At 49.7% G+C, this 19297-nt stretch overlaps 9 protein-coding genes across 9 annotated transcripts; 4 read left to right on the top strand and 5 right to left on the bottom strand.

Annotated features, from left to right (window-relative positions):
• Positions 1 to 212: 212 nt before the first annotated feature.
• On the bottom strand, positions 213 to 4936 carry BX661DRAFT_203755 (P-loop containing nucleoside triphosphate hydrolase protein; the record flags this gene model as incomplete). The annotated part of the gene is made up of 3 exons (XM_051538540.1): positions 4823 to 4936; positions 1445 to 4694; positions 213 to 1063 (listed from the first exon to the last, which is right to left on the bottom strand). The coding sequence occupies exons 1-3, from the start codon at positions 4874 to 4876 to the stop codon at positions 213 to 215; spliced, it is 4155 nt and encodes a 1384-aa protein (XP_051393836.1). The 5' UTR covers positions 4877 to 4936.
• An 877-nt stretch (positions 4937 to 5813) lies between these two features.
• On the bottom strand, positions 5814 to 6399 carry BX661DRAFT_169286 (uncharacterized protein; the record flags this gene model as incomplete). Its single annotated transcript, XM_051533505.1, has 2 exons — positions 5814 to 6062; positions 6316 to 6399. The coding sequence occupies 2 exons, from the start codon at positions 6397 to 6399 to the stop codon at positions 5814 to 5816; spliced, it is 333 nt and encodes a 110-aa protein (XP_051393835.1).
• Positions 6400 to 6762: 363 nt separating this feature from the next.
• On the bottom strand, positions 6763 to 7683 carry BX661DRAFT_178402 (uncharacterized protein). The gene is made up of 2 exons (XM_051534910.1): positions 7406 to 7683; positions 6763 to 7272 (listed from the first exon to the last, which is right to left on the bottom strand). Exons 1-2 carry the CDS (start codon positions 7587 to 7589, stop codon positions 7031 to 7033), a joined length of 426 nt encoding a protein of 141 aa, XP_051393834.1. The 5' UTR covers positions 7590 to 7683; the 3' UTR covers positions 6763 to 7030.
• Positions 7684 to 7985: 302 nt separating this feature from the next.
• On the top strand, positions 7986 to 9209 carry BX661DRAFT_178400 (translation protein). Its single transcript, XM_051534909.1, has one exon. It carries the CDS (start codon positions 8170 to 8172, stop codon positions 9115 to 9117), a length of 948 nt encoding a protein of 315 aa, XP_051393833.1. The 5' UTR covers positions 7986 to 8169; the 3' UTR covers positions 9118 to 9209.
• A 108-nt stretch (positions 9210 to 9317) lies between these two features.
• BX661DRAFT_178398 (chaperonin Cpn60/TCP-1 family) lies at positions 9318 to 11381 on the top strand. The gene is made up of 2 exons (XM_051534908.1): positions 9318 to 9600; positions 9793 to 11381. Exons 1-2 carry the CDS (start codon positions 9474 to 9476, stop codon positions 11286 to 11288), a joined length of 1623 nt encoding a protein of 540 aa, XP_051393832.1. The 5' UTR covers positions 9318 to 9473; the 3' UTR covers positions 11289 to 11381.
• A 330-nt stretch (positions 11382 to 11711) lies between these two features.
• On the top strand, positions 11712 to 12082 carry BX661DRAFT_196641 (uncharacterized protein; the record flags this gene model as incomplete). Its single annotated transcript, XM_051538062.1, has 2 exons — positions 11712 to 11840; positions 11876 to 12082. 2 exons carry the CDS (start codon positions 11712 to 11714, stop codon positions 12080 to 12082), a joined length of 336 nt encoding a protein of 111 aa, XP_051393831.1.
• An 87-nt stretch (positions 12083 to 12169) lies between these two features.
• BX661DRAFT_178397 (uncharacterized protein) lies at positions 12170 to 13264 on the bottom strand. Its single transcript, XM_051534907.1, has one exon. The coding sequence runs from the start codon at positions 13165 to 13167 to the stop codon at positions 12268 to 12270; it is 900 nt and encodes a 299-aa protein (XP_051393830.1). The 5' UTR covers positions 13168 to 13264; the 3' UTR covers positions 12170 to 12267.
• Positions 13265 to 13410: 146 nt separating this feature from the next.
• Positions 13411 to 15590, bottom strand: BX661DRAFT_178396 (IucC family-domain-containing protein). Its single transcript, XM_051534906.1, has one exon. The coding sequence runs from the start codon at positions 15456 to 15458 to the stop codon at positions 13467 to 13469; it is 1992 nt and encodes a 663-aa protein (XP_051393829.1). The 5' UTR covers positions 15459 to 15590; the 3' UTR covers positions 13411 to 13466.
• Positions 15591 to 17101: 1511 nt separating this feature from the next.
• On the top strand, positions 17102 to 19269 carry BX661DRAFT_193191 (transmembrane amino acid transporter protein-domain-containing protein; the record flags this gene model as incomplete). The annotated part of the gene is made up of 4 exons (XM_051537765.1): positions 17102 to 17104; positions 17165 to 17260; positions 17286 to 17335; positions 17964 to 19269. 4 exons carry the CDS (start codon positions 17102 to 17104, stop codon positions 19267 to 19269), a joined length of 1455 nt encoding a protein of 484 aa, XP_051393828.1.
• Positions 19270 to 19297: the final 28 nt, after the last annotated feature.

Raw genomic sequence — 19297 nt, 5'->3', positions numbered from 1 at the left:
CTTTTAAAAAAGAGTTTGTGTATATTTTAGTCTAACAAGACGATGAGCAGAGCAACTGAATATATATTCTTATTTTTTACTTAATTCGATCCGCAATAATATTCAACTTTCATCAGCAGTTTGTTTGCAATTAGATCGACATTTCAAACATCAACCAATTACACCTAAATATGCTAAAAATATTTTGCCTAATGTTGCCTATTATTGAAGAGCTATGAATTCACCGAGTTTATGGTGTAGGCTTTCTCGACGAGGTGGGCAAACAAGCTAGTCTTGTCTGCCAGCAGGTTTCCCGGTGTGTCATACTCGGCGACCTTACCACCATCAATGACCAAAATCATGTCGCTGTCGACAATTGTGTTGAGCCTGTGTGCAATAGTCAGCACGGTGCAGTCCTTAAATTCCTTGCGAATGGACTCCTGGATGATCGAATCGGTCGAGTTGTCAATCGAAGCTGTGGCTTCGTCAAGCACAAGCACTTTGGCGCGCTTGAGCAGTGCACGCGCAAGGCAGACGAGCTGGCGCTGACCAACGCTAAAGTTATCACCGCCATGCGCGACCATAAATTCGAGTGCTTCGTCCTTGGCACGCACAACGTCAGCCAGGTGCGCGTGCTCGAGTGCGCACCAGATCTCCTGATCCGAGTGGCTGTTGAAGGGATCAAGGTTCTCGCGAACCGTGCCGGCAAACAGCACAGGGTCCTGCGGAATGATCGACAGTTTGCTGCGCACGTCGTACAGACCGTACTGGGAAATATCCTCACCATCGATCAAAATCTGGCCGCCTGCGGCTTCGATGACCCGGAACAGTGCCAGAGTCAGCGAAGATTTGCCAGCGCCTGTGCGGCCCACAATGCCGACCTTCTGCTTGGGAAGTACGCGGAACGACAAGTTACGGAGCACCAGGTCAAGTCCTTCGCGGTACCTGGTCGAATAGTTTTTAAACTCAACCATGCCTTGCTCGGGCCAGGACCGGCTCAGACTGCAATTCTGGACGAACTCTGGTGCCTCTGCTGGCAGTTGTGAGTATTTGCGTATACGCTCAACTGATATAAGCGAGAATTCTAGCATGGTTGTAGAACGCACACATGTGTTTAGAACTCCAACCATGGAGAACACATATGTTAAAGACAAGCCAGCACTACTGCCCCTGACGTTCCCAAAAGCACATTGTGCCAATACCAACATCACCATTGTCAAAAACGCGATTGCTGCACTGATAATGTCGAGTCTGACGGCGAGCCAACGATTGGCGCACAAAAACGTCCACCACGCGATTGAATAAGTCTCCATGCGCCTAGAAAATTTGCACTCAAACCTTGTCTGGCAGCTGTACGCCCTGATTGATGTGGCGCCACCAACGGCCTCCTCGGCGGCAGTTATGCCAGAATTTCTCATCTCATTGACACTGTATCGAGCGACGCGCGTTATTGGCATAAACCTACTCTGCAAATTAATGTACACGAGCGACAGGGGCACAAAAAATATCAGCATCATTGGCGCTGATATCACGACTAGGAATAGCGCGACCAACACCTGCACCATTGCCTTAATGCCTGCCTCCGCTGCAGCCGGGACATTATCGTCCGTCAGCGTCTGGTCGCTGCCAAACAAGCCAAGGATGCGGCCTAACGGCGTGGAATCAAAAAACGACATTGGCGATCTTAGCACGCTGTGCAGCATGCGCTTGTGTGTGGTCCTAGATGCTGCCAATGAGCAGCGCAGCCAAAGAATCAATGCTGAGGCAGCCATCGACAAGGCACCAGCAGTACCGAGCAAGCCGTATATTGCCAAATGGTATATGGGGTTTGCACTGCGCCTTTGCAAAACACCCCTGCTGTCGCGAGTATTATCGTCGTTAATGTCGGCCCAGCGAGTTAACCAGATATTGCTGCTCGCGCTGAGCACTAGTGTCAACAGCACAGTTGCGACAAGGGCGCCCAGATTTGCGCGGCCACAGCAGTCCAAGTAGAACCATATTGTTACACAACTAACACTGCCCACATGCCGGTTCTCACGCTTGATGATACCATAGCTTGGGTTGGGCTCCAGAATTGCGGTGCCAACCTCGTCTGCATCTACAGCTGGCGTTTGCTGCAACGCCAGCGTTTCATCAACAGATAGGCTGCTGTCGGAGGCACTGCGACTAAAGTACTGGCTGGCAGCCGGGTCGCGCGTAGCTGACTCCTCCATAAAAACACGCCCATCAAGCAAAGAATACACCCGGTCTGCACAGTCCAATATGTGTGCAGTTGCGTTGGTGACCAGGATGCGCGCGCGCGTATTAAGCAGGCTCTGCGGGCCCAGCACATGAGTGAATATGTGCTTGCCCACATGCGCGTCGATGGCAGCCAGCGGGTCGTCCAGAATGTAGATATCAGCTCGCGAGTACACAGCACGCGCCAGCGATACTCGCGCCTTCTGGCCGCCCGACAGGTTGATGCCCTTTTCGCCAATCTCAGTCATGTCGCCACCCGACATCATCTCGAGATCGGGGCCCAGCGCGCAGGCGTCGATGACCCTGTCGTAAAACTCTTGCTCAAATCGGCTGCCAAACAAAATGTTGTCGCGCAGGGTCGCGTTCATGATCCAAGGCTGCTGTGGCACGTATGCAACGCTACCGCTGATGGCCACGCTGCCGGCGCTTTTGACCATTTCACCGAGAATCGCCGACGCCAGCGATGACTTGCCCGAGCCGACTCTGCCAATCACCGCTACAAGCTCGCTGCGCTTGCATTCAATGTCGACATTGCTGAGCACAGGAACACAGTCGCCGTCTATCCACTTGAACGTGGCGCCGCTCATCCGGACCGCAACATCCACGTCTCGCAATTCGGCGGTTGCACGCCTACAATAAGCTTCCGAGTAGGCACCTGTACCTTTGCAGCCGCTGCCTGCGGTTCTCGCGTTATTGGTGCCGCTCACAGGCACAACCTCAGTGCTTAGTGCCAGATCCTGCAAGCGGCCAAACGACCGAGCCGCGCTAACCAATATGGCAATAACCGTTGGGCTCTCTGTAACAGGCTCCTGGAGTAACAAGAACAACATCATTGAGACGAATATGAGCTGCGAAGTCAGCGGGCCACGCGAGACGCCGTCAAAGCACTCGTACGTGGCAAACGTGGCCAGGCTAATCAGCACTGTTGCCAGCGAAGAGGTGAGCGACATGACGCTCTTCCACAAGCCGACGTCGTGTAAGGCTGCCAGCTCCAAGGTGTCACGTACACGGCTGATCTTGGCAGCAAACGCTGCCTGCCATGAGTAAAGCTTGATGCCCTTGATGTTGGCCAATGTCTCGTTGACAGCGCGCATTCGTTGATCGCGACTGTCGGCCAGCGTCTTGATCTGCTTGCCGAGCAAACCCGCGAGCAGAACGCTCAGGTGAGTATTGGCGACCAGCAGTGCCACGCCACCAAACGCGCTGTACCCCAATGTGCGGTACAACGCACACATCACAATGGCCACGCGCAAGGGGTACTCCCAAATACAATGTACGTAGTTGACTGCCGTCGCTAATTTTTCTGCGTCCACACTCAAGTACGAGACAATCTCGCCCGTCGTATGCCGCAACCTGGATTCGTTTGACTGGCGCAGAATCTTCCGATATACTAGCCCCGATAGCACGCGCACCAGCCACAAGTACGGCTGCATCAGCTTGTGCCAGTACATCTGGTAGGTGACGGTACGCACCAGTCCCAAAATGCCCATTCCCAGTGCCAGGACCAGACCGTCGTCCAGTGTGACATTTTCGACCGAGCGATACTGGTGGAAAAACACAATGACGCGCTTCAGCAGCAGCGGCTGCAACAGTTGTGCCATAGTTGAAAATGCCAGGTACAAGCCCGAGACAAGTAAATCGTGCGAAATGCCGTTGACCAAGAGCCACAGCAGCCGTGGCTGTTGCGTGCCTGCCCGGCATTCAAAGTCCCAGGCAGCGAAAAACCCGTCGCACGCTGCATTGCCGGCCAGCTTTTTGGGCAATCCCAGCATTTCTGCCTCGCCGCCATTGCGTCCGTTGCATGCGCGTTCGTACGACTCGTCGATTAGCGGCGTCATCCACGCAAACGTCCATCGCGAGAATATATTGGCATGCTGACGCTCTCTGCGCCCGCATCTGGTATTGTTGTTGTCACGGTGGTCGCCGCTGTCATTCTCTCGGTCATCCTGCGGTATATAAATGGGCTGGTGCCGCCGGGTCGGCTGGCCAGTATCCAGTTCGGCCCAGAATGCGAACGCTGCGGCAAACACAAATACCACATGCGGCAATAGCGCGGTGCCATGCAAGTTGCCAAAACTGTCGAGCTTAGTCTTGCTTCTGAGTACTAGCAGCGAGAGGGCCAGCGACACGGGCCAGTACACAAGCAGCACATCCGAAGACACTGAGCTGCGTCCGCTGTGAATGCAATGGAGCAATAGAGCGCTCAGCGACGAGATCAGCTGCAGAACACCGGCCAGCATTCCTAGAAGCGACATCGGCAGCGATTCGGGGCTTGGATATTGCTCGGATTGGCATTGCTGGACCGCCAGTATTGTGGAGCACAGGATTGCCGTACTAGCTGCAGTCAGCTTTGCTGATACTGCTCGCCATCTGCGCATTTGTAAGCGTGGAGGCGATGTTTGGCGGTGTAATTGATGCGACCGAGTTGTGCAGATGAGCGACGCAGCCGCATGAAAGGCAATTGATACGGCAGCCGGCTACTCGAGAGAAAGTTAAACTTTTTGAGATATTTTTAGTTTGTTTACATAAGCGAGAGCGTGCTAAATTGACAGTAAATCAAATATTTGTTTCGCGTAAAATACCCTTGCACATTATCAAAACGTACCCATGCAGATGTCAGACCGGCGACCATCAGTGAACTATCAAAGCCCGTTGACATGACTGTATAATTCTGAGTTTAATTATTTTTATATTAATGTTATGTCGAGTAATATGAGAGCGAGTGAGTAGAAATAAAATAGCGATCCGGAACAGGACGCGCACAGCTTTAAACTAGATCGTTTAGACATCCTAAGCAATCACGCGACGCTGGGAATATGCCCCTACGCACATTAATTAAACGTAGAAAAAAACGGATTTTTATTCTCTTCTACGTTCACACCACAACAATAATGAATCACCAAAATCGCTCAAGCAACAATAGGTGGGTGTGGGATAGGAGGAAAATGTGGAAAATGTGGGGAAGGCTGCAATCAGATATGCATTTTTCATTTGTTGGCTTTATCTAATGGCAAACAAATTTTCCATACTATTTTGCGCATCAGATAGGTGTTCTAAACAGAATAACGGTATGTTTCCATTCGGATTTGCTCAATATAAAATAATTGCAGTTGAGTTATGAAAAAGGGGGAAATATCTATGCACTTTTTCCATCACCATCAATTTGAAATTTTTACTTTCTGTCCAACCGGAGCCATGCTTCTCATCCTTCAAACCCGGATGTGGATGTATGCTTTCTGGCCCTTCTTTGGCATGCATATGAACGGAGAAAATCGTACACACTGATTTTTTCGTAGCCTGCCAGCACATATACCACAAGCTCATTTTTGTGTTGGTCGTCGAGTCCTTTCTATTTCTCTTTGTCTCGTCTTAGTCTCATTTCTTGTTTGCTCGTCTTTATATTTTAGTTCACTAGGTTTGTCACCAAAGCCAGCAAGGTTTGCTTCATAATTCCAGCACACATTTACAAGAAAATATGTGAGGGGAAGCAAAATCCAGCCGGCTGTTTGGCGAGCCGGCAGATAAATTCATTAAATAAATAAACAAAAAACCAGGCGATCAATGTACAGTCGCCGTAAACGTGTGGCCCGTGCTACCTACTTGTCGGCGCCTGGCTGAGGGCGGGACTTGGCGGCGGAAGCGGCGCAGCCTGTCTTCTTGTAATGCGGCCCACCACAGGCGGAGCACTTGACCTTGCGCTTTCTCTTGCCGCTAGTTGTGGCAGCAGGAATTGGAGGCTTACGAGTGGCACACCGGCCCTGCAAATTCGGCGCTTTGACGGCTACACTGGTGCGGTCTTTCTTGGAAGCTTTGGAAGCATTCTCATGGGCGCGCTTGAGTCCTCGCTTTGCCGCATTAAAAAGCACTCTCCTTTGATTGGTATACGTACGGGTTTCGGGCGGCCTGGCTGACGTTTGACCACGTTTGGGAGGAGACCATCATCAACTATATCATTGCCCCACGCTGGCGGAGATATTTTCTTGCCATACCCGCTGATTAGCGACAACAAAAGGTAAGAGGGGTGCACGAACTGGGTCACAAACTGGGTCACAAACTGGGTCACAAGCTGCCGCCTGACTTCTGGATGCCACAGCTTACCGTTGTTATCCTGCGCCTGTGAGGTGGAGCTGTCCTTGTAGTAGTGAATGATGCTGTGAGCTGCGTGCTCACAGAGAAATGCATACTCTTTAAACGTGTGATAAGTGCACGTCTTCTGTTAAAGATCAACGCTGTAGCTTAACGTCTGCTTTGCTCCGGGTTGTTTGATATAATAATCCGTCTTGGTGAGGGGCCAAATCTCGTATTTACGACGGGATTCCAGGAGAGCATCAAATATCTTGCATCGTTGTCAGGTTAGGTAAAACTGGCTATAAAACTCGGAGTTGCTAAAAGGTAAAATAAAAAGTTAATCAAGTTATCTTTCTAAAAAATAATATTTTAATTTATTCTATTGACAACTGAAAGTAGTAATTTCAAGCTTTATGGGGGCGGAAATTCGGAGCTAGAGACGCACATCAAAGAAGGGCCAGAAAGCATACATGCGGGTTTGAAGGATGAGAAGCACGGCTCCATATATTTAAGGCAACAAAGTTAGCAGTATATTATTTATCACGGCTCCTGAGCCAAGTTTTAATAGCAAAACTTTATTATTATATCATAACCTCAATGATGAAGCGTGTCTATTAAAAACTATTGCAACTTTAAAATTTTAATGTGATTTACTGTTGTAATAGGTAGTTTGCTCGCTCATTTTGAAGAAATCAGTTATCAAGGGAACCTCAGGCAAATTCAGCCCACACAGAATGGTTCAGCACTACCACTTCATCTCGGGGTTCGCCTTGTATGCCTCGTACGCCTCCCTGTTGAAAATCGACAGTTCGGTTTCATTTCTAATGCCCACAAAGTCGAGCATGGCACTGTCGTCGTTGAGGAATCCCTCATCCTCGAGGTTGATGATGAGATTCTGGGTCTTGTTTCCAAATGCTTGCGTATATATTTTGAGCGTGTCCAGCCCGCAGGTGGAGTATGCCTTAAAGCCAGGATTGGTTTTGACCACTATATGATTAGCAATTTGTGTTGTGGCGGTTAGGTGAGATGGTGGTGGCATACATAACATGTTCAGCTTCATCCCGAATAAGCGAGTTTCAAACAAACGCTTTTGCATCAAATAAAAGGTGTGTATACTTACTTTCGCGGCACATTTCCTTCAGTTTTCCAACAGTTGTCAGGGAAATATCAACATGGAGAATGAGGTTTCTGCTGGTGCGATATTCAAAGTTCTTGATGACTCGGACGGTAATAATGGAGGTGGTAGCGGGAGCGCTTGGCTGAGCAGACTCAAACTCGGGCGCGGCTGTTGTAATGTTTTCCATGGATGCTTATTTGATTATATGACGAGTGTCGATGCGAGCTTGAATTTTTTATTTAAAAAAGTATTACAGTATTTAGACCAATAAAAGATGCAAGTTGTGCGTCTTGGCGTCTCAGCTCGCGGAGATGGTAATTTTTGGCCAAAGATTTCAATACAACACCTCGAGTTAGGGGACGAACGCAAATTTGTCAAGAGAGAAAAAATAATCGCATGATTGCCACCCCAATAGTGTGCGCAACCACCTTGATCTGAGAATTCGAAAATTAAAAACCGCTCATTTCCAAAAAGAAAATTTAATCCAAATTTGATAACGATTTTTGGCAGCTTGGCATGTGAGCGGGAAAGTGTGAAATGCGCAATTTGATGCAAAGCAAATTCGAGCGAGCCTGCTCGCAGTCTTTTCACCTCTTTGCAACTGAATTCAAAACTTTTGTGATTCCCCCCTCCTTGGCCGGTAGTACTTGTACACTCTTTTTATTATATTTGCTTATTAAGCGCCGAATTTCGAAAGGCTAAATCGGAAGCAAGGGACTCGCAGCGACATAATTACACTTTATTCAGCAGCCGATTGACTTTGTCAAATGTTTTCTCGTTCACTCATTGCCACTAGGCCGGCCGGGGCCGTTGGCCGCGCAGCGCACAATTTGACACAGCAGAGCCAGTTTACCACCAGCATGGCAGCCTTGAGGGCTAAGCTGCCGCATGAAAAAGTGCGCTACATGCCCGAGGTCTCGGAGCTCAAGCTCGGCACATACAAGCCAGAGTCGCAACGGACGGGCGTCATTGCACGCAAGAAGGGCATGACGGGAATGTGGAACGAGTGGGGAGTGCGTGTGCCGGTGACGGTGCTGCAGCTGGAGAAGGTGCAGGTAGTCAGCATACTCAAAACAAGCTGTCCCGATTTTGCGCGGTTGCAGATCGGCTGTGGCACACGCAAGGAGAAGAACATCTCCAAACCGATGATGGGCCACTACAAGGCGCACGGCGTGGACCCTAAGGCGAAGCTGTTTGAGTTTCCCATCACGCCGGACGCTGCGTTGCCGGTTGGCACCGAGATCACCGCCGCACACTTTGTCCCAGGCCAGCTGGTCGATGTGACTGCGACCAGCCTGGGAAAGGGATTCCAGGGTGTTATGAAGCGCTGGGGCTTTGCTGGTGGCCCGGCGTCTCATGGTACGTCGCTGGCGCATCGTACGCCGGGATCGACCGGTAACATCAACCCCGGCCGCGTGTACCCCGGAAAGAAGATGCCTGGCCGCATGGGTGGCAAGAACGTCACTGTGATGCGTCTTCCTGTGATGAAGGTCGATACGGCACTCAACTGCATCTGGGTCAAGGGCTCGGTGCCGGGCCATGATGAGCAGTTCATCAAGGTGCGCGATTCGACCAAGCTTATCAAGCACCGCCTGTTCCCCGAGGGTGCCGCCGTGCCGTTCCCAACGTACATTCCGGGCCAGAGCGCCGCGCAGCCCCGGGAAGTTATTGCCAAGGTTGGCGGTCAAGATCCGCTGATCCCGGCCTCGGATTGAGGATTGCGCATGTCCTTTTGATACGTACTCGACTCTAAAAAATTGAATAAAATTTATTGACAAAAGTTAGCCGACAAGATCAGATCGGCTCGTCTATATATTAGATCGAGCCGGCTCGCATTTAGAGAGCCTTTTGCAAAAAAAGTGCGAAAAGGAAGGGAACAGAAGGTTGAAAAGCGAGCCAAAATTTTGTTATTTGTTGTTTTTTGACTGGTTTTGTACAGGCCAAACAAAGGCGGCAATTCGAAACCAGCAAGTATATCCGCCACCACTCCTCGTTTTTTGTTGTCTCTTCATTACAACGTTCATTTTTGTTCGAATCCACCTTCCACACACATCAAACTTAATTTCACAGAATGGCTGCTGCCGCTACCCGTGCTCCTCAAATGAGCGGACCTTCCGCGCCCCGGAAGAAGAACGACACGTTCAACCAGAAGGACAAGCCCACACAAGTGCGTCTGAGCAACATAACGGCCGCAAAGGGTAAGGATATAGCTTTAATGTTTTGCCATGGGTGCTGCCCGAGCGCCAACAACGGACCGACTGTGTAGGCGCTGCCTAAAATCCGTGTTCATTTTTTTCTGATGGCAATTGCATCTTAACATTTCGCGTTCTAATTCGAACTTTCGACTTTCTGCTTTGCGCACACGCTTATTTTTTGTTCTGCAACTTTAGCCGTCGCCGATGCTATCCGCACGAGCCTGGGTCCGCGCGGTATGGACAAGATGATTGAGACTGGGAAAAAGGAGGTTGTGATTTCCAACGACGGTGCGACTATTCTCAAGCACATGTCTGTGCTCCACCCGGCGGCCCGTATGCTGGTTGATCTGTCTGCCGCACAGGACATTGAGGCTGGAGATGGAACCACCTCGGTCGTTGTGCTTGCGGGCAGCCTTCTCTCAGCCGCTGAAAAGCTGCTGAAGAAGGGCATCCACCCCACACAGATTGCTGAGGGCTTCCAGTACGCCGCTATCGAGGCTGTTAAGATCCTCGAGGAGATCTCGATCCCCATCAACCTTGACGACCGCGAGTTCCTCCTGAAGAGCGCCACCACCTCGCTCAGCTCTAAAGTTGTATCACAGTACTCGAATGTCCTGGCACCCATTGTCGTAGACGCGGTGCTTCGCATTGTCAACCCCGCTGTTGATACAAACGTTGACCTCAACGACATTCGCATTGTCAAGAAGGTCGGAGGCACCATCGACGATACCGAGCTCGTGCCAGGCCTTGTTCTCAACCAGAACGCCATTTCGAGCGCTGGCGGACCCACTCGAATTGAAAAGGCCAAGATCGGTCTGATTCAGTTCCAGCTTTCCCCGCCCAAGCCCGATATGGACAACCAGGTTGTGGTCAACGACTACCGTCAGATGGACCGCATCCTGAAGGAGGAGCGTAACTACCTGCTCAACCTGGTCAAGAAGATCAAGAAGGCCGGGTGCAACGTCCTGCTGATCCAAAAGTCCATTCTGCGCGACGCCGTCAACAGCCTGTCGCTGCACTTCTTGGCGAAGCTTAAGATCATGGCCATCAAGGAGGTCGAGCGCGAGGAGATTGAGTTTATCTGCAAGGCCACCGGCTGCAAGCCCATTGCCGACATTGACTCGTTTACCGAGGACAAGCTGGGCTACGCTGATCTCGTTGAGGAGGCCGAGTCCAACGGCTCGCGCATTGTCCAGATCAGCGGCATCAAGAACGCAGGAAAGACCGCCTCCATTATCATGCGCGGTGCCAACCAGTACGTGCTGGATGAGGCCGACCGCTCCATCCACGACGCACTTTGCGTCATCCGCTGCCTAGTCAAGAAACGCGCCCTCGTTGTTGGAGGAGGAGCTCCCGAGATCGAGATCTCGCAGCGTCTGTCGCAGCTAGCTAAGGTCCAGACCGGCTTCCAGTCGATCTGCTTCCAGGCGTTTGCTGAGGCCGTCGAGGTCATCCCCATCACGCTTGCCGAGAACTCGGGCCTGAGCCCCATCTCCATTGTCACCGAGCTGCGCAACCGCCATGCCAACGGCGAGAAGTCTGTCGGAATCAATGTGCGCAAGGGCACGATCTCCGACATGCTCAAAGAGAACGTCGTCCAGCCGTTGCTCGTTTCAACCAGCGCCATCGAGCTGTCCACCGAGACTGTGCGGATGCTGATGAAGATTGACGACATCCTTGCTTCGCGCTAAGTGTGGTCCATCAGCAGTGGATGGCAGTGTTCAGTGACAATTTCTAAAAATAAATATAAAAATAAATTTTATATCTATGTGAGCAAATCAAAATATCAACAAATAACATATGCCACAAGTGCCATTTATATGTGAATGTGTGTGTGCACATACACATTCATATTAGCATTCGCACAAACACAGGATATATCGATTGATATGGTTTGTGTTAAATCAGCTACCGAAACTCGCTTTCCCTCATTCATTCATTTTTTTCACACAGCATATTCCATTCAGGATATTTGGGTTCTCTGTCGAAAGGTATAAAAGAGATACTGACTGCCGCAAATACTAACAATTTTCTACAAGCAAGTCGTGCTTAGCTAACAAACACTGCCTTATTTTTACAAACAAACAAACTCATTCTTTACTAGCACTCTCAATATGAAGCTTTCTGTCGCAACTATTGCCATTGTTGGAACAGCAGCAATCGCTACCGTTCACGGCGCTGCAGTTGACACCACCAACGCACAGCCCGAATTCGCCAACGATCTTTACGACTACGATGCTCCTGTTGGTCACGCTAGTAATAACAGGCTGGCAACCAGGAACTTCCCGGGCGCTTGGGGCGGAGGATGGGGCTGGCGCGGAGGCTTTTGGCCTGGCGGCGGCTGGGGCTGGCGCGGCGGGTTCTGGCCCGGTGGTGGCTGGCGTGGTGGATGGGGCGGCTGGCGTGGCGGATGGGGCTGGTAAAGCTGAGGCTTGATTCTTTGAAAGCAGTGTTGCGAAGTCCAAGCGTGACCACCCCCAGCTAACACTTTTGTAGTATTCTGGAAATGTGAGCTTGCCACCAAATAAAACACGCCTTCGAGAGACCGCGTTGTTTTTTATTCTAAATTAAAATTTATTTTATTTAAATCTTTAACACGCTATTAGGTCTACCAAAAAAACATGATATGCAATATTGATTGGGTATTTGAATGTATGTAAACATGCCCAGTCACTTTGACTTGGAGGATGCGTAGGCTGTGGATGGCGGAGGCGCATTATATTTCCTTCTAGTCCACACATCCGCATTTTGCTGCTGCTGCTTCTGTTGCTGTCGCTGGCTTTCGCTCAATTTTGAAAGCATATGTTGGTTATCGCCATCTGGGTTGCTCCCAGGAAGCACCAGCTGCACGGTTCGCGGCGAATTTATCTTGGTAAACGGCTTTTTGGTTTCCGTTGGTGTTGCGACGGGTTCATTTGCCACAGGCAAATTAAGAAGCCCAAGAGCCACCGCACTGAGCCACCCAAATATGCCGCCTATTAGGATGGCAACAATAGTGACAACGAGTATAAACGCCAGTATGGGCAGTATCCACAGAAACACCGAGAGCACAGTCTTGAATGGCCGTTCCAAGAATAGCAAGTAGATAAACACAGCTGGTTTAAACAGCAGCACACGCAAAGTCCATAGTCCAGCCAAGCACGCGGGCCTCAGAATATACAAAAACAAAAAGACCACGGCAACCTTGGCCAAATAAAGTGGCTTGATAAGCAGCAATAACCACCAACGGTAAACGCTTTGCTCCAGCCCAACGTCTTTTGTATCTGATATCAGGGACCTGTGAAACGCGTTATCTTCCGCGCGGCACATCTCTGACTGCGACAGGTCTGTCTCGTAGGGCTTGCTAACAACAATTACCTGAGTTATCGTTACTGGTGCTTCCTGGGGCTCGCTCTGGACTAGTATCTGCTGTCGGCGAATCTGCGACTGCCTCGCCCCATTGCCTGTGCCGTGCTGCTTGTAGCCGACATGGACGCCGTCCCTTCCAACCGCTGTATTTATGAATAGATGCAGTATAAGTGCAATAGCCAGTGCGCAACCCCGTAGTTTCCATTGTTGCATGGCGATCATGTTGTGTTATAATCTGGGTACAATGAAACTGGAGAGAAGAAGATAGGTGTAATAAGCTATTGGATATATGGCAAGTTGGTGTGATGTGTGTTTTCCCACGCTTTTCTAAAAAAATTGAAACGAAATTAGTTGTGCGCCGGGATTGTATGTAATAACTTTATGGTTGCCATCTCTTTCGACACCACTTATGGCGTGCATTTCGTGTTCACAAATGTAGCGCTGTAGTCCTCGAGACATGCACACAATATAAATATGTTCCTATTTAAAAATAAATCAATTAAAAATTAAAAATGGATGTTTCAAAATGACAGTTCTGGCGGAAACACAACACCTTCCGACTCGCCGCAGTAAAGCATCACGTTAGGTACCTTCTTGTAAATGTAGTCGCGGTAAAGGCCGTCAAGCTTCATGGTGATAAAGCACTTGAGGTCGAATGTCTCTTGGTACCATGTGCTGCGCAGCGGATGCGACTCTGGCACACGGTGCTCAAAGGACTCGCGCACAATCTTCCATCCACTGCCACAATAATGAAGGTCCAAGGCGCGAACAAGGCGGTGCAGCTGGCATTGAACCAGCGTATGATATGCCAGGTCGTAGACCTCGTACATGATCGCGGCATTGGTGCACGAGTCTGGAAGCATGTCGATGGTGGCACCCGTCGAGTGGGTGAATGTCTCGAGGTGAACCTTGACGCCGCCAAAATCGCGAACAATAAACCCCTTGATTTCGCCGGTTTCGGCATCGATGCGCAGCAGGCTGTTCTGTGGATGAGACTCGAATGCAAATCCGTGATTCATGATCGGCGGCAAAAAGGCGTCAAAAAGCCTGTCTGTGTAGCTTTGCAGGAAGCGACAACGCTTGTCAGCATTGTCAAGTCCCCATTGCCTAACAACCATGCTTGTGCCATCGTCACTGTATCCGGTCAATGCAGCCGCCAGAATGACTCTTTCGCCGCGCGGACGGCAGATGTGCTCGGGGTCGTTGCGGATGATGCACGAGAGATACTTGGCAATGTCAAAGTTTTGATTCGTCGACACAGCGCTTGCGGGCTCGCCGGAAATAAGAAGGGCGTCTTGGACGGGCGCACCACGCAAAATTTCGGGGATTACTTTGGTAATCTGGGGTCCTACAAAGGTAGACCACGGACTGATAGTGCGTAGCGCCGACGACACTTTAATGCCCAGAGGTAGCTTGATGTCGTAGCCGAGAGACACAAATGCCTGAGGACATACAGTGCGCAGCGACGCCTGAGCCTCAGCGGGGACTGAGAATGGCAGCTTGCGCGCAAACTTGAACATTTCGAGCACAGCTGGCATGTGCAGTGGATGTACTGGGAGCACGGCTTCGTTCGAGCGGTCAACAAAGTCAAGGATGTATTGACTGTTGGGAGTAGATGTGGAAGTGGAAGATGCAGTGGTAATGTTGTCATTGCTGCTTCCTCCGTTTGAGGGAGTGGTTGAGCTAAAGTCAGCAGCACTGTAAAGCGGGTTTAGCAGCTCCTCAAGGAACCCCTCAATCCGCAGCTCGCTGCGCGGAACAGCTACAAACTCGAGGTTTATATGGAACATTTCGGTTTCAGGGACAATCGGTTTCAGCGGAGGCAAAGAATACCTTGCGCGGTGCATCGGGTGGGTAGCATGGCCTTCAACGATGCTCTGCTCCCACTCGATTGCGGCCGACGTGAGGATGGCTGGATCCGGTTTGCGGTGCTCATATGCGTATAACTGGTTACTGACTGAGCTAGTCAGCTCGTCACAAATGGCTTGCACCTTGGAACCATCGTAGCTGTTCCACTTGGCGACCTCTAGCATTATATGACTCGGGTCGGCGACTTGCTCAAAGCTGATAGTCTCGGACCGCCAAATCCATTGTCCAAGACCCAAGTCCTCGGGATCCAGCATACGCACTTGGCATGCGGTGATAGACGCATCTATCGGTGTGCCGGAGAGAATTGGTCTGTGTCGAACCTGCGACACGATGGAGCGGCCAAGCAATTCGAGAGTCTCGGATCCGCAGGGAACAAACACGATATAGCTACTTTCCATTGTGTGGTTGTACTCGACGTAGTAGGCGTTGACAATATCCTCATTGACCAGGCAAGTGAGAAGACGAGAAGTAGCTGAGAAGATAGCGCGCTTGGAGTAACCTGCGTGAGTAGTAGGCGCCATAAAGGGGTCGTGCGGGCATGAGGACAGGTGCGACTGAAGGGACTTTGCCTGTTGAAGAAGCTTCAGCTGTTGCTTCTCAGAAGGCTGCCGCGAGAACGTCTGTACTAGTGCTTGGGGACTCATATTTAAAAATTGGATGGATTCGGCTTGTTGAAAAAATACGGCTGCGCGTGTATGTGTAGCAAAGACAAAAACTATGGTGATGACCGAAAGCGCTGATGTGGAAAAGAAGCGATGAGTGAGGCAAAGTCTGGACGAATTGCCAGGCCTTTCCTTTTATACGCAAGTAATTTGTAGTTCTTTTTCCGTTTTGTAATTTTTTATTTTTTGGCGTTCCGCTTGTTCTGGGCAGGGATAAAACAATACATTTCTTCCAGCAAAAAATGTGTGGTGTTTGACCTGTTACAACAATATCAATTGGAATTGTTGCAGGCGAATACAGGAACATAAATGAATGGGTAATACATGTGCATCTGGTGTGCTATTGTTCTATTGTATTGTATTGTTCTGTTATTCTTTCGAACAGTCGGCAGGGCCAAGCACTTCGAGGATCAGATAGCAAAAACCCGCCATCTGGTGCCAATCAATCCAACACGCCACTCCCCCCCCCCCCCAATCCCACGTATCTAGTTTGGAACTGCGTTCTGACTGTCCAACTAGCCATCATGCGAGGCGTGTGCATGCAAGGGCACGTTTCAGCAGCAGTTTGTATCCGGATATCGAAATTTGTCAACAGGTTCCATCGCTCGCCTTTTCTCCTTCAACTTTGGCGGACTTACCGATAACTTTACAAGTAGAAAAGCAGCTCCGCAGGCAAATTTCTCAAATCAGTTGCCCGGACCGGAGCTCAACCAAATTGGCAGATTACAGCTGTAATGTAGAATTGGAAAACTCGGACGACCATGAGGCGAACACTGATGGGTGGGCATGTCCAATGGGACTCGATAGGCACTAGGAAAATTAAAAAATAATATTTGATCACATTAGATAATTTAATTTGGCGCCGTGTCAGAAAAATGTTCAACTTATAAAGTTGGAAAGGTTGGAAAAGTATGAAAAAACTGACTCCCATCACAACCGTGAAGGAAACTATGAAGGGAAAATATCGAGTATTTAGCGTACTTTTTCGACGGAAAACAGGAGATATTGGTATTATATCAACAAATTTAACTAGACCAAGGCTCTGTGGGTGGTCTCGCTTTTTAATATAGGTCGAGCCCTTTTTGTCGCATTCGTTTTACCGGACTTTTTATTGGGATTTTAATTTATTTGCATAAAATAAAACATTAGAAACACTAAAAAATACTGAGTCGCTACTCAGACTGCTGTTAAAGCAAGCGCCCCCCAAACACGCAAGCAGATCTAGAAGGCTGCTGACGCCAGGGCAGTTGCTGATGTCGAGAAGAGTGCCAAAAAACGAAGGTGGAAGAAGCAGGACAATTAGTTCCCTTACATCGACAACCTAATATGTAACGAAAATCTCAGCTAAATCGTTTGTGCTGTTTTCATTGATCTTGGCAGGCGCGAGATGCTGCTGCAATACAAGTTCAAAGCGTTCCTAGTTGACGAGTTCTGGACATACAAGTTCTGCATGGCATGCCATTCTGAGCTGGAAAAACATCACCGGGTGCCCAATCTATGCAAAGTCGGCAAAGCCAACTGCAAGCCCAAACCCAAGAATATGGACGTGACACTGCAACTGATGCGCTGCGGACTGTTGGTTCCCTGTCGGCCAACGTTATTTGGACCTACGGCGCCAAGTGTGGATGGTCAAAGGGCAAGATACAGTGCAAGATCTGACAGCAAGAGAAACACGACGCGTTGGACAGACAGCAATGATAACAGCAACTTTCAGTCCCGGGTGCGAGTCAATCGAGATTGTCGACAAAATCACCGAGAGAAATCCTTTGCCATGGCCTGCTAGAGTGAACCAATGAGAAATGCCTGCAGACCTGGTATGCCGATGGTATGCCAATTGACCGCGACAGCAACGAGGAAAGGTTGAGCAGTTTCACAGCCAAGGAGTGCATCGACGAATTAGAGAATACTGACGTGTACTACGCCGCAGCGACACCTTCCAAGTCCATCAAAGCTCCTATTTAACAAAAATTGATGAGTGCAGAGTCAAAAAAACAAAGCTCATACTCAAGACCCCAGCAACAGCTATTTCTGCGACACAGCCTAAACAAAATTATCTATTCAAGCTCAAGCTCTGCTGATCCTAATCTCCAGGAGGCCGATTAACATTTTTTACTTTTTACTAAAATTATCGCTCTTTACTTATGCACGGGGATTCCGAAAGATTTCCCCATTACAATTTTGTTCCAGATTTGGGCTGTGCCTTCTTTCGAAGGCGCGTGACATGCGGGCCAGCAGTGATTTTTAAAACAGCTTGAAAAAATAATTCAAAGCTGGCACCAATTGCCCCTTTGTCTCATCTCATTTCCATTTTCCAATTAAACTTTCCAATTCCAATCCCTAAATTCACAAAGTTGCAGCAATACGCACAATGTCCGCTCACGGAGACGCCGAGTTTAGGCATCCAGCCGCAGACACAGCAGCCACGCCGCGCCCACGGGCACGGTCGTTTCGCGAAAGTATCGCCAGCGAGCGGTTTTTTGAAGATAGTGCCGAAGAGCCCACAGGAACCATCTCGTCTTCTTCAATCAACCTGGCCAACACAATACTGGGCTCGGGCATGCTCAGTATGCCCAATGCGATGGCCGCGCTGGGGCTGGCCTTCGGCTCGCTGGTCATCGCGTTTTCGGCAATGACGTCGGGGATGGGCCTGTACCTGCTGTCTCGCTGCGCGCGTCGGACCCCCGGGCGCGACTCATCATTCTTTAATGTTGCAAAGCTCACATACCCCAGTGCTGCACTCTTCTTTGATGCGGCCATTGCTGTAAAGTGCTTTGGCGTGTCGATTTCGTATTTGATCATCTTTGGAGACTTGATGCCGGAGATCATAAAAGCCTTTGGCTTTGAGGCCCATTTTCTGCTGGCACGTGGGTTCTGGATAACCTTTGCAATTGTTGCTCTGGCTCCACTGGCCTTCCAACGTCGGCTGGACGCGCTCAAGTACACCAGCTTCACAGCCCTGCTGGCAGTTGCCTACTTGATTTTGGTTGTGGTCATATTTTACTTTTCGCCCATTCGCAAGCCGCTGCCCGCAGGTGATGTTGTACTATTCCGATGGTCAAAAGACTTTTTCACGCACCTTCCCGTCTTTGTGTTTGCGTTCACCTGCCATCAGAACATATTCAGCGTCTACAATGAGATGCATGACAACAGCTCTAAGCAGGTCAACGGCGTTATTGCACTTAGCATCGGCAGCGCCTGCGCAGTTTACCAGTGGATAGCAATTCTGGGATACCTCACCTTTGGAAGCAAAGTGGCACCCAACTTGCTGACAATGTACGACAATGGCACGACAGTCACGTTCTGCCGTCTGTCCATCGCCATTCTAGTCTTGTTTTCGTACCCACTGCAGTGCCATCCGGCGCGCAACTGCCTGGATAAAGTCATCACTGGCATCTGTCACGTATGGAGCAAAGAGCCGGACTTTGAGGCCATCACGGACATTGGCGATGATGTTGACGCCGACATGTTTGTCAATGAAGCGGCGTCGTATTCGCCAGTTGTCCACATCATGTCACCCGCAAAGCACATAAGCATTACAGCGGGGCTCATGTTTTTTTCGTACATTGTCTCAATGGTGGTTACTAGCCTCGATCTTGTTTTGTCCTTTGTCGGGTCGACCGGGTCCACGTGCATTTCGTTTATTTTGCCGGGCGTTTTCTACTACAAGATGCACCAGCATTGCGGGTGGACTCGCATGAAGATCATTGCCGTGTTATTAGCCGTGTATGGTGCGTTTGTGCTTGTGTTCTGCCTTGGCGCAAATATCATGCGTGTGATTAGCGGCGACTATTAATATTTTTCATAAGCTTCAAATATTCAAA

The sequence above is a fragment of the Kickxella alabastrina genome, assembly GCF_025024165.1.
Source record: "Kickxella alabastrina strain RSA 675 chromosome Unknown BX661scaffold_4, whole genome shotgun sequence".
NCBI lineage: Eukaryota > Fungi > Kickxellomycota > Kickxellomycetes > Kickxellales > Kickxellaceae > Kickxella > Kickxella alabastrina.
This window is presented reverse-complemented; position numbering and strand designations above follow the sequence as displayed.

Coding starts and splice junctions, on each gene's coding strand:
- BX661DRAFT_178402 (XM_051534910.1), bottom strand. CDS start 7,589: ATGGAAAACATTACAACAGCCGCGCCCGAGTTTGAGTCTGCTCAGCCA. Junction 7,273..7,405: donor GAAGGAAATGTGCCGCGAAA/GTAAGTATACAC, acceptor CTAATCATATAG/TGGTCAAAACCAATCCTGGC.
- BX661DRAFT_178400 (XM_051534909.1), top strand. CDS start 8,170: ATGTTTTCTCGTTCACTCATTGCCACTAGGCCGGCCGGGGCCGTTGGC.
- BX661DRAFT_178398 (XM_051534908.1), top strand. CDS start 9,474: ATGGCTGCTGCCGCTACCCGTGCTCCTCAAATGAGCGGACCTTCCGCG. Junction 9,601..9,792: donor CAACATAACGGCCGCAAAGG/GTAAGGATATAG, acceptor CTGCAACTTTAG/CCGTCGCCGATGCTATCCGC.
- BX661DRAFT_178397 (XM_051534907.1), bottom strand. CDS start 13,167: ATGATCGCCATGCAACAATGGAAACTACGGGGTTGCGCACTGGCTATT.
- BX661DRAFT_178396 (XM_051534906.1), bottom strand. CDS start 15,458: ATGAGTCCCCAAGCACTAGTACAGACGTTCTCGCGGCAGCCTTCTGAG.